Here is a 13,300-nt window from a genome sequence, read left to right as displayed (position 1 = left end):
GCATTATGGGGTTAACTACACCAAACGAACCACAGCAATTCAAGAAATTAGTTCCCCACTACCTTCCCGAGGGCAACTAGGGATGGGCAACAAATGCTGATCCACTCAGTGATGCCTACATCCCATGAATGTATTAGAAATGACCCATTTCAATCAAACAAGCAATCTTAGTCAACATTATTTGATACCTAGGTCTGCCCCTTCAATCTGGCTCAGCACATTCTTGTTTAGGAAGGGGAAACTGAAATGAAGGCCCTGCTCTGGAGCTATTTCAATTCCAACAGGAATTGATCACACTCAGTCAGGCTGAAATGGAGTGAGATTGATTTTGATGCCTTCCAATTTCTGCCTGTTCCGCTGACATCCACTATCCAGACATCTTCATAAAAGAAAATGCTCAGTCAGGCAAAGTACCAAAAAGCAAATGGCATCATGCCAGTCAGGAAAGGAAGAGGAAACCTTCTCAGTACAGAACCTACCTGCTGCTGTACATGTCCGGTGTATTGTTCAATAAACTCAGTGAAGCGTATATAGTCTGTGCCTAACTTGCACAAGCGGTTTAAGACACTGATTTCACTGGGGTGAAGGAATGGCAGATCCTGAGATACCTGGGTACAAATGGAAACAATGTTGATTTGTTTGAATAAATGTACATGCATATGGGATGTGGGCACTGCAGGCTGCAATTGCCCATCCTTAAAACAATACAATAACTATCTGATTGACAAAAAACGCTCCTCAAGCTGCCTCACATTAAGAAAGCGATTATTTAAGTTGCTCTCCTCTCAAAGCCAATAATGCATATAACGCAAGCTACAAGATTATACAACATGGAAATCAAAACTATGAGCTTTGAATGATGCATTAAGAACATAAATGCTTGAGATGTTGAGTTTACACTAATCAGTGCAGATTTACTTCATTTAAACTGATGTTTTATGCAATTTCACGGTGCCCCCAACACAATGTCTAACTGCCTCTTTAACGAATCTGGAATTTTTCCTCTTCTATCTTATGTAAGAATATAACAAATTGGATCAGAATTTAAACAAAGCAGTCCTTTAAGCCTGCTCTGATGTTTAATAAGGCCATGGCCGATCTCTCAAATACTGCCCCATCCTCAAAAACTGAAGGACCAGTTCAAACATTGTTCACTCTTTATGTGACGTCAGTACTGAACTTGCCTTTAACCACCGAAAATTCGCATTATACTTAACACATTACTTCACACCAAGTTAGTGTTATAGGTTTTCCAAGATCAGAATGAAAGGCATTCAGAAAGCTTGTACATCAAGCAAAGCTTTAAAAGGATGAACTTATAGACAAAACTCAATGAGGTGTCATAGCCCAATTGTCAGAGATGGCTTTTTAGGGTCCCAAAAATGTCCAAGTATCACATATCCTTCATTGTTTTATTTAATGTATCGTAAACTAATACAAAGTTAGGGAGGGTATTTGCACAAGATTTGGTACCCTGGCTGAAAACAGCACGGAAACCTAGTGCTATCCTACAGCCATTACAATCTAATACTGTCCTTCAGGGAAGGAAATCTGCTGTCCGTACCTGGTCTGGCATACAAGGGTTTTCAGACCTGCAGAAACTTAGCTGACTTTTAACTGCCCTCTGAAATGCCTAGTAGGCCATTCAGTTCAAGGACAATTCGGGATGGGTAATGCATACTGGCCCAGTCAGTGACAGCCACAGCCATGGAAGAATTTAAAAAAGGGTCAAAGAGAAACAGAAAAAAAAAATCAATTTAATACCTTAACTGAAGTACACAATCCGCGAGTGTAGTACACCATTACAACGCTGTCCAAATTATGGAACAATATAGAGGTATAACAATATAAAAATAAACATAATTATTTGCTATAGTAATAAACATTATTAAGCTTGGCCTAAAGTGTTGCTTCAAAAAAGTATAAATAGTAAAACGGAGTGGGTTCATTGCAGTAAAAGAACAGGTCTGTTTTTAATCCATTTGAAGGGACAGGTAGAAAACAGAGTGAGTTTGTCCCATATTTATGTAAACCTTCTTAAGAGATTCTTTGCCATCTGGTGAAGGTAGAGGAAAATCTGTGTCTATCTACAGTACAGAGCTAGGCCACATACTCTTAACCTTATTGCAGGGACTACCATCAACTGAGCAAGTTATTGTGGCTTTTTTTTTGTCATGGTGGGGATTAAATTAACAACATCTTGTGTCAATGTAACCTTTTTAACATAATAAATGTCCCAACTCATTTCACAGGAATGTCATCGTACAAAAACTAATATTAAACCAAAGCATATATGTTAGGCCGGTTTACCAAAAGCTTGGCCAAAGACATTAGCTTTAAAGACGTCATAAAAAAAGAAGGGGGAGTGAGAAGCTGCCGGCGGGTATTAAGTAAAATATTTATGCTTGAGCTGAATGTTGCACATTACCACTTAGACTAGTCAAAATTGTAGTGTCAAGTCACACCTTGAGAACTGTATTTAATTCATGCTTCTGAATAATATACAAGGTATATTATTCAAGCAGAAAGGAACCAGGTGAACCCAGAACACACAAATTCATTCTCAGGAAATGGCAACACTGGGAAAAGTGACATTTATTGCCTATTATCAGCTGTTTGAGAGAAAACGTCAGTGGGTCTTTCTGATAGGGTGATTATACAATCCAGAATATATTTATACAGATCCAGAAGTAAGCAGCCTAACTGACTTGATAGAGGTGTACAAAATGAAAAGAGGTATAGATAGGGTGAACATCCAGAGACCTTTTTCCTAGGGTGGAGGTAGTTATTACAAGGGCCATAGTTTTAAAGTGAGTGGAGGTAGATATAGGGGAGACGTCAGAGGGAGGTTCTTTACACAGAGAGTGCTAGGTGCGTAGAATGCATTGCCAGAGAGGGTAGTGGAGTCGGCTCAAGGGGCATTCAAGCAGCTACTAGATAGGCATATGGATGATAGCATAAGGTAGGAGTGGAAGTTAGATAGACTTTAGGTTTAGGGTAAAAGTTCAGCACAACATCGTGGGCCGAAGGGCCTGTACTGTTCTATGTTCTAACACATCCATACCACACAAGGCCACTCCTCTCAGACTCCATTTACTATGAATTAGTCCAATACCAGCATCCACAATATGACTCCACCTTCACTCACTCCTATTATTAAGGCATTTTATCTCCAGGGCCATTTCCTCTTCAAACCAAATTTCAGTGGGAACATTACAGTGCTGGAGTTGTGGGGAACAGAACACATGCACCAGCCACGACCACAAACCTTTGCAGAAGGATAGAACAGTAAAAGTTGATTTTTCTGTCTGGGTTGGAATTTTCTACTCTAGAGGTATGTCAATGCTTCATTGGTGAATGTATTCCAGACTGTGAGAGGATTCTTCAAATGCAGGAATACGGGGAGTCGGTAGAAAAGTGGAGTTGACACCAAAGAAAAGACACAATTATACCAAATGTCAGACACCGAGTAACCACATTGTCTGCTCAAGCTCCTGTTTCTTACATTATGATCTCTGCATTCTACTATTGAAACAGGAGACTGATATTCCTTCCATTTAACAGCAATCCACCCCACTGCATAGCTGTGGGTGTCACTGACTGGGCCAGTGTTAACTTAATCAGGATCCGGCAGCCACTATCATGAACTGTCCCAGCTGTTAAGGGCAAGGATATTCATTCGGGGAATGGCTTTGTGAATTGTCCAGAGGGAAAAGTGAGTGAAAACCAGTCACGCTAGGAAGCGAAAGTGCTGGACTTCCATTTTGAAGCAAACAAGACACACTGGACCAGTATAACAAAATGTGAGGCTGGATGAACACAGCAGGCCAAGCAGCATCTCAGGAGCACAAAAGCTGACGTTTCAGGCCTAGACCCTTCATCAGAGAGCTGATGAAGGGTCTAGGCCCGAAACGTCAGCCAGAGCTGATGAAGGGTCTAGGCCCGAAACGTCAGCTTTTGTGCTCCTGAGATGCTGCTTGGCCTGCTGTGTTCATCCAGCCTCAAATTTTGTTGTCTTGGATTCTCCAGCATCTGCAGTTCCCATTATCTCTGACACCGGACCAGTATGTTTCATTCACCATGTTCAGTGTTTTTCTTACCCTTCTTGATAGGTAGGCATTGCATGCCTGGGCCATACGGGTGCAGCACATCATCCAGTGATGAATGTGGGAGCTGGTCATCCCAGAAAACATATGCTTATACACATACCTTTTGAGTCCTGCCAGCCTGTATGGCCTGACTGAGGTGTAGAAAATTATGAGAGGCATAGTTAGGAAGAAACTCTTCCCCTTTAGTGGAGGGTTCAGTTACTAAGTGGCACAGATTTAAGGCAAGGGGTAGGAGATTTAGAGAGGATTTAAGGAAGTATTTTTCACCCAGAAGGTGGTGAATATTTGGAACCCACTGCCTTAAAGTGTGATAGAGGCAAGAACTGTCAAAGTGTATAAGAGCTATTTAGATGAGCACGCAAAACGCAAGTGCTGGAAAATGGGATCAGAATAGATGGAAAATAAACAAAAACAGAAGAAGTTGATCTGTCCTTGTTTTTGATCTGCAATATTTGTAGTTTTTTGCTTTATGTTAGAATAAACGGATGTTTGCTGACAGGCGGAAAGGTCTCTCGCTGTGCTGTTAAAAACTCCGATGACTAAGCGGTTCAGACAGAAATCCTGGAAACATAGCAGAACCAGAAACATGATGATCAGAGCAGTGGCTGGTTACTAGGTTAAAAACAATGTCTAACGGTATGGAGGAAAGCAGTAGATTGGCATAAGCTCCATTAATAGTGCAGGCTCAGTAGGCAGAATGACAACCTTCTGCGCCCTGATACTGCTATGTGCCATAGTTTATTCCTCTCTCTCACTCTCTGAATAAACGGAACTAGGTTCCGTTGTTTCCTTTGCTCGGGTTATCCATCGTGAGAAGGGCCCAGGCCTCTCGGTTACCATGGTGCTTGAAGCTCTGCCTCACCTGTAGGCCGCTGCGCTTGTTCCAACTGAAGATGCTGCCCGGATACCCGCTCAATGCCAGCAGCAACTCGTGGATCATCTCGCCGTTGTGGGCTCCGGTGACAAGTATCGCTCTCACGCTCCGATTCCTTTTGCTTTTTTGGTTTTAGAAACAACCGGCTTACTCGGACCACAGTACGGCACCTCCGGACGCAGCCATATTTGAGACTGGCAATAGACGGCTCGAAGTGATCGCGCAATTGCCCACCATGTTTATTCCTGGCAAGTTGCTCTGCTCGCCATTTCTGTTACTGGCACGAACCTAGTCAAATAGGCTGACGATGCCGCCATCTTTCATGCTGGCTTGTATGTTTGCATGTGACAGCCAATTTTGTCACGTGTGTGTGTCTACAAATATCAAAGTTTTAGCCACATTTCTTAATATTTGGTTCATGGGATCCAGTAGCACGGGCAACATCTATTGCCCATTTCTACTTGCCCTTTATGATGATACTTGTCCTTCTTGAACTGCATGGTTAAAAGTGGAAAGGATACAAATTGCTTCCATTTGCTTTGTATTCTTGAAAACTGAATTCTATGATGCCCAGATAGCAAAATGTGAGGCTGGATGAACACAGCAGGCCAAGCAGCATCTCAGGAGCACAAAAGCTGATGTTTCGGGCTGACCCTTCATCAGAGGTCTAGGCCTGAAACGTCAGCTTTTGTGCTCCTGAGATGCTTCTTGGCCTGCTGTGTTCATCCAGCCTCACATTTTGTTATCTTGGAATTCTCCAGCATCTGCAGTTCCCATTATCTCTGATACTATTTTAACCTCACTGCGAAGCCTCTTCTATGATGCCCAGTACGTTCATTTCCTGGTTTTGCTAATTTCCCTTCACTATTTTCCCCCTGTAATATTGGATAGATGGACCCACAGTCCCGTTAGGGAGGGATGCTGACACAGCAACACTGAAGGAAAAGCGATATATTTCCATTTCAGAGATAGTAGGAACTGCAAATGCTGGAGAATCTGAGATAACAAGGTGCAGAGCACATTTCTGAAGAAGGGTCTAGGCCCGAAACGTTCAGCTTTCCTGCTCCTCTGATGCTGCTTGGCCTGCTGTGTTCATCCAGCTCTGCACCTTGCTATCACATATTTCCATATCAGGATGGTTTGGAGGAGAACTTGCACTTTTTTGCAGATGGTGGTGTACCCATGTGTCTGATGACCTTGTCCTTCCAAATGCTAGAGGTTGCAGGTTTGGAATGTGTTGTTGAAGGAACTTTGGTGAGTTGCTGCAGTGCATGGGCTGATTTAAAGAAAAAAACCTTCCACGCAATCTGTGTAATTGGGCGTCAAAGTTTGTATATTTACTTAACAAACATCCAACACCCCTCAGTGTTCTAGAGAATCCAACAGCCATGATGATCAACACACACTATTATTCTTGTCATTATTGTAACAACAAATAAATAGGATGCTCTGATGAAGGGTCTAGGCCCGAAACATCAGCTTTTGTGCTCCTAAGATGCTGCTTTGCCTGTTGTGTTCATCCGACTCCACACTTTGTTATCTCGGATTCTCCAGCATCTGCAATTTCCATTATCTCTGATCACATTATACCTGGTTATAGTTCAACAGATTCATTTGAAATACCTTTCACCTGACAAAGGAGCAGCGCTCCAAAAGCTTGGGATTTCAAATAAACCTGTTGGACTATAACCTAGTGTCTTTTGACTTCTGACCTTGTCCAGTCCAACACCTGCACCTCCACATCATTACAATTATTGATATCAGATGACACACTGTGGACATCTGTTACTCTTTATTCATCAGAAATTCAAGTAGCCACATCTGAATTCTCAATTTCTACATGTGGAGGACAACAAATATATTGATGCACCAATCTATATTGACTTGGCTCATTTTCCACCGGGAAATATTGAAAATAGGTCGAGTGGAATTGTAAATGCATATTTTATTTTGTCATTTATATATTGAGGCAGGATTTGCAGCTTAATGGAGACATTTTCGCCTATCTCAACTTGCTGTAGTTCTCAGTAATGAAAAAGTGCCATGAACAGGATAGCTATGCTGTACTGAGCCACACAAATGAGGAACTGGGACAACTGTTGACCCAAAAACTGCATTCTCCATTAATATTGCACGTAAATTTCAACAGAAACAGACTATTTTGCCCATCTATCCATGCAAGAGTTCAATCTGCTCATGAGCTGTTCCCACTTCGACCCATAATCCTCCATTCCCCGAATCCCTAATGGATGCAAAATGTTGCTTTTAACACTAACGAAGCAGTTCAGTGTAGATTTGCTAGGCTAATACCCCCCAGAATGAGAGAATTCTCTGCTGAGGAAACGTCAGACAGGCCCATTCTGTTTTCAATGGAGTTTAGAAGATGCAACTTAATTGAAATATCAGAGATCATGAGGGGTCTTCACAGGGTGGATGTGGAGACGATATTTCCTCTTCTGAGAGAATCTAGAACTAGTGATCATTGTTGAAAAATCAGGCATTGTCCCTTTAAAACAGAAATAAGGTCAACAGTTTTCCCTAGAAGGGTCGTGAGTTTTGGAATTCTCTGTGAAAAAGTGCTGGAAACAGAGACCGAATATTCTTAAATCAGAGGTAGACAGATTCTTTTTAAGCAGAGGGGCTGTAAGGTTATCAGGGCTAGGCTGGAATGAGGATTTGAAGTTGCAATCAGATCAGCCATGAGCGGACTCAAGGAGCAGAATAGACTGCTCATCCTCCTTGTTCAGTTGTTTGTTCATAATCTCAAAATAATTCATGTGTAAAATGGAAAAGGTGCCACAAAACTAAAGATTGGGAATAAATAACAAAATGCTTGTTGAAGAAATGCAGGGTTTTGAGATGCTCCTAAAGGCAGAAGGAAGTGGTGAAAGAATTTTGAAGAGTCATACATAAGCAGTTGAAGATTCTTCGGCCAGTGTGAGAAAGAACTATTGGAGTCAAGGGGAACAAATTAGAGCCACATAGCGATGAACAGTATGGAACCAGACTCTTTGGTCCAACTCGACTATGCCAACCAGATATCCTAAATTAATCTAGTCCCATTTGCTGGCATTTGGCTTATGTCCCTCTAAACCCTTTCTATTCATATACCAATCCAGATGCCTTTTAAATGTCGTAATTGTACTCGCCTCCACCATTTCCCCTGGCAGCTCATTCCATACATGTACCGCCCTCCGTGTGAAAAATTACTCCTCATGTTCCTTTTAAATCTTAAACCTATGCCCTCCAGTTTTGGACTCCTCTACCCTGAGAAAAAGACCTTAACTATTCACCCTATCCATTTCATTCATGATTTTACAAACTTCTATAAGGTCACTCCTCAATCTCCAACACTCCAGGGAAAATAGCCCCAGCCTATTGAGTCACCATCTATAGCTGAAACCCTCCAAACCCAGCAACATCCTTGTAAATGTGATAATGGGAACTGCAGATCCTGGAGAATGCAAGATAATGTCTAGGCCCAAAACGTCAGCTTTTGTGCTCCCGAGATGCTGCTGGGCCTGCTGTGTTCATCCAGCCTCACATTTTATTATCTAACATCCTTGTAAATCTTTTCTGCACCCTTTCAAGTTTAACAAATCTTTCCAATAGCAGGGAGACCACAGTTGAAGGGGAAGGGCAGAGGACTGGAGGAAGGTGCAAAGGTACAACAGACTGAAGACAAGGAGCCATTTAAAGATTATTTTAAATTTTACATTCCTTAGGATGGGATGCCAATATAGGTCAGCAGATATTGGATGAGAAATAGATCTGTCTTAGTACTGGATAGGTTACACATTACAAAGGTATCAGTATGGATAAAGAAGCATATAATGGAAGAAGGTGACGGAAGGCCCAAGTCATTGTAAGATGGTTTAATATATTATACAGTTACTGTGATCTGCAGATAATTTATTCCATTGATTCAGAATTAGCATGCAGCTATACTGCAGCAAGACTTAGGCAACATCCAGGTTTGGGCTAATAAGTGACAAGTTACACATATACCATACAAGTATCAGGCAATGACCATCTCCAGAAAGAGAGAATCCAACCATCTCCTCCTGATGTTCAAAGGCATTACCATTGCTGTGTCCCCCACTTTTGAGTTACCATTAACAAGAAATGGAACTGAACCAGCCATATAAATATTGTGGCTGCAACAGAATGTCAGAATCTGGTGATTCTGAGACTTCCTGAATTGTCAAAGCCAGTCCACGATGTAAAGCACAGGCATGTAATACAATGCTGGCTACTTGCTTGGATGAGTGCACCTCCAACTACACCCCACAAACTCAACACCACCCAGGACCAAACAGCCAGCTTGACTGGCATCTCGTTCGCCACCTTAAGCATTCACTCCCTCCCCGGACACACAGTGGTAGCCATCTGTACCATCTACAAAATGCCCTGCAGTAACTCAGCAAGCCTCCCTCCCTCAATAGCACCTTCCACACTCATGACTTCTACCTATTAGAAGGACAAGGGCAGATATATAGTTCTTTTCCGGGTCACTCACTATCCTGACTTGGAAGCAGAGAAAGCTAGAGAAACTCAGCATGTTTGGCACGATCACTGGAGAGAAAAACACAGAGTTAATGTTCGGAATTCAGATACAAGTCTTAATCTGAAGAAGAGCCCTATCATACTTGAAAGGTTAACTTTGTTTCTCTCTTCACACATGCTGCCAGACCTGCTGGTTTTCGCTAGCACTTTCTGTTTTTACTCTCGATTTCCAGCATCCACAATATTTTTCCTTTATTATCTTAGGAACTATATTACCATTCCTTCACTGTCTCTAGGTCAACATCATTGAGCCACATTCACAACAGCATAGACCCTACACTCTAAGGACAGCAGCGGTTCAACTAAGGAGCTCACCACCATCTTCTTAGGGGCAATTAGGAATGGGCAATAAACGTTATCCTAGCCATTAATGCCAAGGAAAAGTAAAATAAACATATAACTGAGGACAGTAAATGAATAATATGATCATAGAATCCCAACAATGTGGAAGCAGGCCATTCAGCCCATTGAGTCTACATTGCCCCTCTGAAGAGCCTACCACATAGAACCATCACTCACTGCCCTATGCCTGTAATGCTGCATTTCCCATGGATAATCTACCTAGCCTGCACATCCCTGGACATTATGGGAAATTTAGTACAGCCAATCTATCTAAAGTGGTCATCTTTGCACTGTGGGAGGAAACCCACGCAGACATGGAGAAAATGTGCAAACTCAACACAGACAGCTGGTTACATTTTTTAAGGCATTTTCCAACGTCAAGCATGTTTTTGACACATTTATTGTTTAATGCGAACTGGGACAGAAAATATTATACTCAATATTATATTTATTTAATTTTTTTTAGTGCTCAAGCTTGGGTTTAGAGAGAGATTTTTCTGGCTTCTGTAAGAACTTGCATTGGAGTTTGCTTCTGCAGCAGGCGGAACTTTCCAGAGCTTCAGATGGCTTTGCTACCTCATTCCATGCTCCTACCTTCATCTCTAATAGGTAGGCATTTTTGTTAACAGAATATTCTTTAACATTGCCATCATCTGTTGCTGACGTCCCACCGCAGACGAACACCATATCTCTGATCAGGCACATGGCATGGCAAACCTCCAACTTGGTCGCATTGGGGAGCAAGGGGATTCTCTTGGGGGATTTATTGGCTTTGAACTTCTGCAAGCTCACCTCGATTGTGTGTTTGTGACTTTGCACACTGAGGGCTGTGTCCCCTTGGAAGGAGACGACCGGCCTGTGTTTGAACTCGATGGGGAATGTCAAGCTTTGCTTGACCTCCCCTGTAATGGTGTCAAAACAGTCAATGACACCAACCCTGGAAATTCGGTCATTGATCATGCACCTCCCAGTCGCAATGTAGATGTATCTGTCCCCTTTGGTCACCACCTCAGCACAGTCCATGGGAACACTCATCCTGCCAACGGAGGTCCATTTCTCCTTCTTCTCATCGTACCTATAAATGGTGGAGATGTACTTCCTTGGCGCCACACTCCCTCCCACAGTGTACACTATACCATTGCAGGCTATCATGGAATGGAAGACCAGCCCAAGTGGGAGGTCTGGCAGTTTGTTCCAGGTATTTTTGTCCAGGTCATACCTCCATGCTGCCTTCAGACTGGCATTCTGCTCGTTGGTGCCTCCTGTCACGTACAGGTACTTTCTGGTACAGATGGCACCCAGAGCTGCTGCCCGGTATGGCATATGGGCAACTTTAATCCATTTGTTCTCGTCAACGACATAGGCGTAGACCGTGTTGCGGAAACTGCCATCCGAGCTTTGACCCCCCAGGACAAGGACCACATCGAGCAGAGCCCCTTTTCGCTGGAAGTACGCAAGGCTGGTTAGGTTTTCCTGCTTGCGATGGCTCAGCACGTCCACAATAGCACACACACATGTGGTGTTGCTCTTGATCAGGGGCTCACTGCTGCTGATATCTGACAGAACATCATCGGCGATGCCGTTCAAATAAATGTAAGAGAAGAGTTTTGGAAAGTAACCCTTCCTGTCTTCTAAATTATGGTTAGTCCACCTCAGTATGGTCTGCAGGACTTGGTCTTCGTTGGCAGTATGGAGGTCCTCATCCTTGACCAGCTTCAGTAAGATGTGGTATGGGCATTCCACAAACTCCTTTGTTTCACTTAGAAGGAAGAACTGGTCTTTGATGTATGAGTACACAGTAGCAGCCAGGTCTGGTAAGTCGTAGGTCTCTGCTAACATAAGGGTGTACATGTAACTTTGTTTGTCCAAGACAAGCTCCAAGTACTCAACACAATGGGACTTGAGTCGCTTTATCATGAAGTACTTGGCCCCCTTCAACAGATCCTCCACATTTTTGTCAGCAATTATAATCTTACCCGTATAGAAATATTCCAACAGCTGTTCCACTGATACTGGGCTCATGTAATCGATGTCAATGGTGACAGAGAGTTCATCTGAGGGTTGGATATTGCAGCTGTGGATTAAGTCCTTGACGTAGGGACTGACAGCTGTCAGGATATTCTGATGGGCGGAGAATGAATGGGAGCCCACATTGATCACCACGTCACAACATTCCTTCTTTTGCCTCTGAGCATTGAGAGATTGTAAAATATAGGTGCTGTGTTTGTGGTCATCAAATTCCAGCTTCATTCTCGGAGAGTCAAAATGGTTCTGAAGCTTCTGTGAGCCACCTCTTATAAAAGGAGGCTGTTGTAACCAGGAAGTGACTTAACAAGAAGATCTCTGACCTCACAATACATGGGCAACTCTCACAGTCCTTATGTGTAGAATTTTTGTGATAGATACATCAGACAATGGAGTAAACTCCTGGCCTAAGGTGAGCCTGGTTGCAAAATCTCCTGTTGCTTTTCCACTGGAAGATGGCAAGATTGGAATTTCTCCCTTGTCAAAATGACCAAACCATTGCCTCACTGTTAGGTTCATTTCAGTGGACTGCTGGTATGTTTCAACTGTCCCTATCACAGAATGTACACAGGTTGGCACCAAATGGGATTCTTAGCAAGCACCTTCCTGGCTTTTGAGGTGAGCATTCTCAGCACCCTGTTGTCTGGCTGTGAAACATGGGGAGACACCGAGCTTTCAAGAAAGGAAAAGCTCAGTAATTTTCACCTTTGGCTTTTGGGGGCATATTCTGGACCCGTATGAAGGACAGAGACATGGATGTGACTGTCCTCTTCAAGGCACATTGATGACTTGGGCACCTTTTGTGGGATGGAACGCAGGTAAGTACCTGAGGATTTTATGTATGGATGGGTCGCCAGATGATCAGGAAGACCCCAAAATGCCCCTTCAATGATGTGACACGATGGTCCCAAACACAGAAAATAGGAGCAGGATTAGGCCATTTGGTCCTTCGATCCTGCTCTGCAAACTGAGGACTTGGTCACAGGGAGTGCTTACGCCCCTCATATTGATCAGTGGCAATAGGCTCCAAATCTGAAAACGTTAGCCCACTGTGATACACTGCAACCATGACACTTCTGTCAGAACCAGCTTCTGACAGATTGGTACCTTCAGCAAAGATTAAGCAGGAGAATAAGAGTTCACCTCTTTGACAAAAATGGACAACATCTATTAAAGGCTCGATAGGATCAATGCTGAGATAGATTAGAAAATTAGGAAAACTGCCCAGCAGGTCAGGCAGCAGCTGTGGAGAGAGAAAGAGAGTTAACATCTCAGGTCTGCGTCCTCTCACCAAAACTGAGGAAATGTTCCAAATGTAATAGGTGCTGAGCATGTAATGTGGTAGAGGCAGAGAGTATTAGGATCAAAAGGGAAGGAGTGTGAT

At 43.0% G+C, this 13,300-nt stretch overlaps 2 protein-coding genes across 3 annotated transcripts in view; both read right to left on the bottom strand.

The window, feature by feature from the left end:
- The window catches only part of tubgcp4 (tubulin gamma complex component 4), a 48,337-nt gene extending 43,136 nt beyond the window's left edge, over window positions 1-5,201 (bottom strand). For both annotated transcript variants that reach the window (XM_059640087.1, XM_048520626.2), the window contains exons 1-2: window positions 4,972-5,201; window positions 480-608 (exon numbers count right to left, since the gene is read on the bottom strand). In XM_059640087.1, coding sequence (XP_059496070.1) covers window positions 480-608; window positions 4,972-5,049 — 207 coding nt within the window. In that variant the 5' untranslated portion in view covers window positions 5,050-5,201. The remainder of the gene's footprint in view (window positions 1-479; window positions 609-4,971) is intronic.
- Window positions 5,202-10,353: 5,152 nt separating this feature from the next.
- Window positions 10,354-12,141, bottom strand: LOC125446755 (calicin-like). Its single transcript, XM_048520527.1, has one exon. It carries the CDS (start codon window positions 12,139-12,141, stop codon window positions 10,354-10,356), a length of 1,788 nt encoding a protein of 595 aa, XP_048376484.1.
- Window positions 12,142-13,300: the final 1,159 nt, after the last annotated feature.

The sequence above is a fragment of the Stegostoma tigrinum genome, chromosome 36 (assembly GCF_030684315.1).
Source record: "Stegostoma tigrinum isolate sSteTig4 chromosome 36, sSteTig4.hap1, whole genome shotgun sequence".
NCBI lineage: Eukaryota > Metazoa > Chordata > Chondrichthyes > Orectolobiformes > Stegostomatidae > Stegostoma > Stegostoma tigrinum.
Note: the sequence above shows the minus strand (reverse complement) of the source record. Positions and strands in the feature narration are given on the sequence as shown.

Bases quoted from the DNA above. Each gene is read 5' to 3' on its own strand.
- LOC125446755 (XM_048520527.1), bottom strand. From the start codon at position 12,141: ATGAAGCTGGAATTTGATGACCACAAACACAGCACCTATATTTTACAA.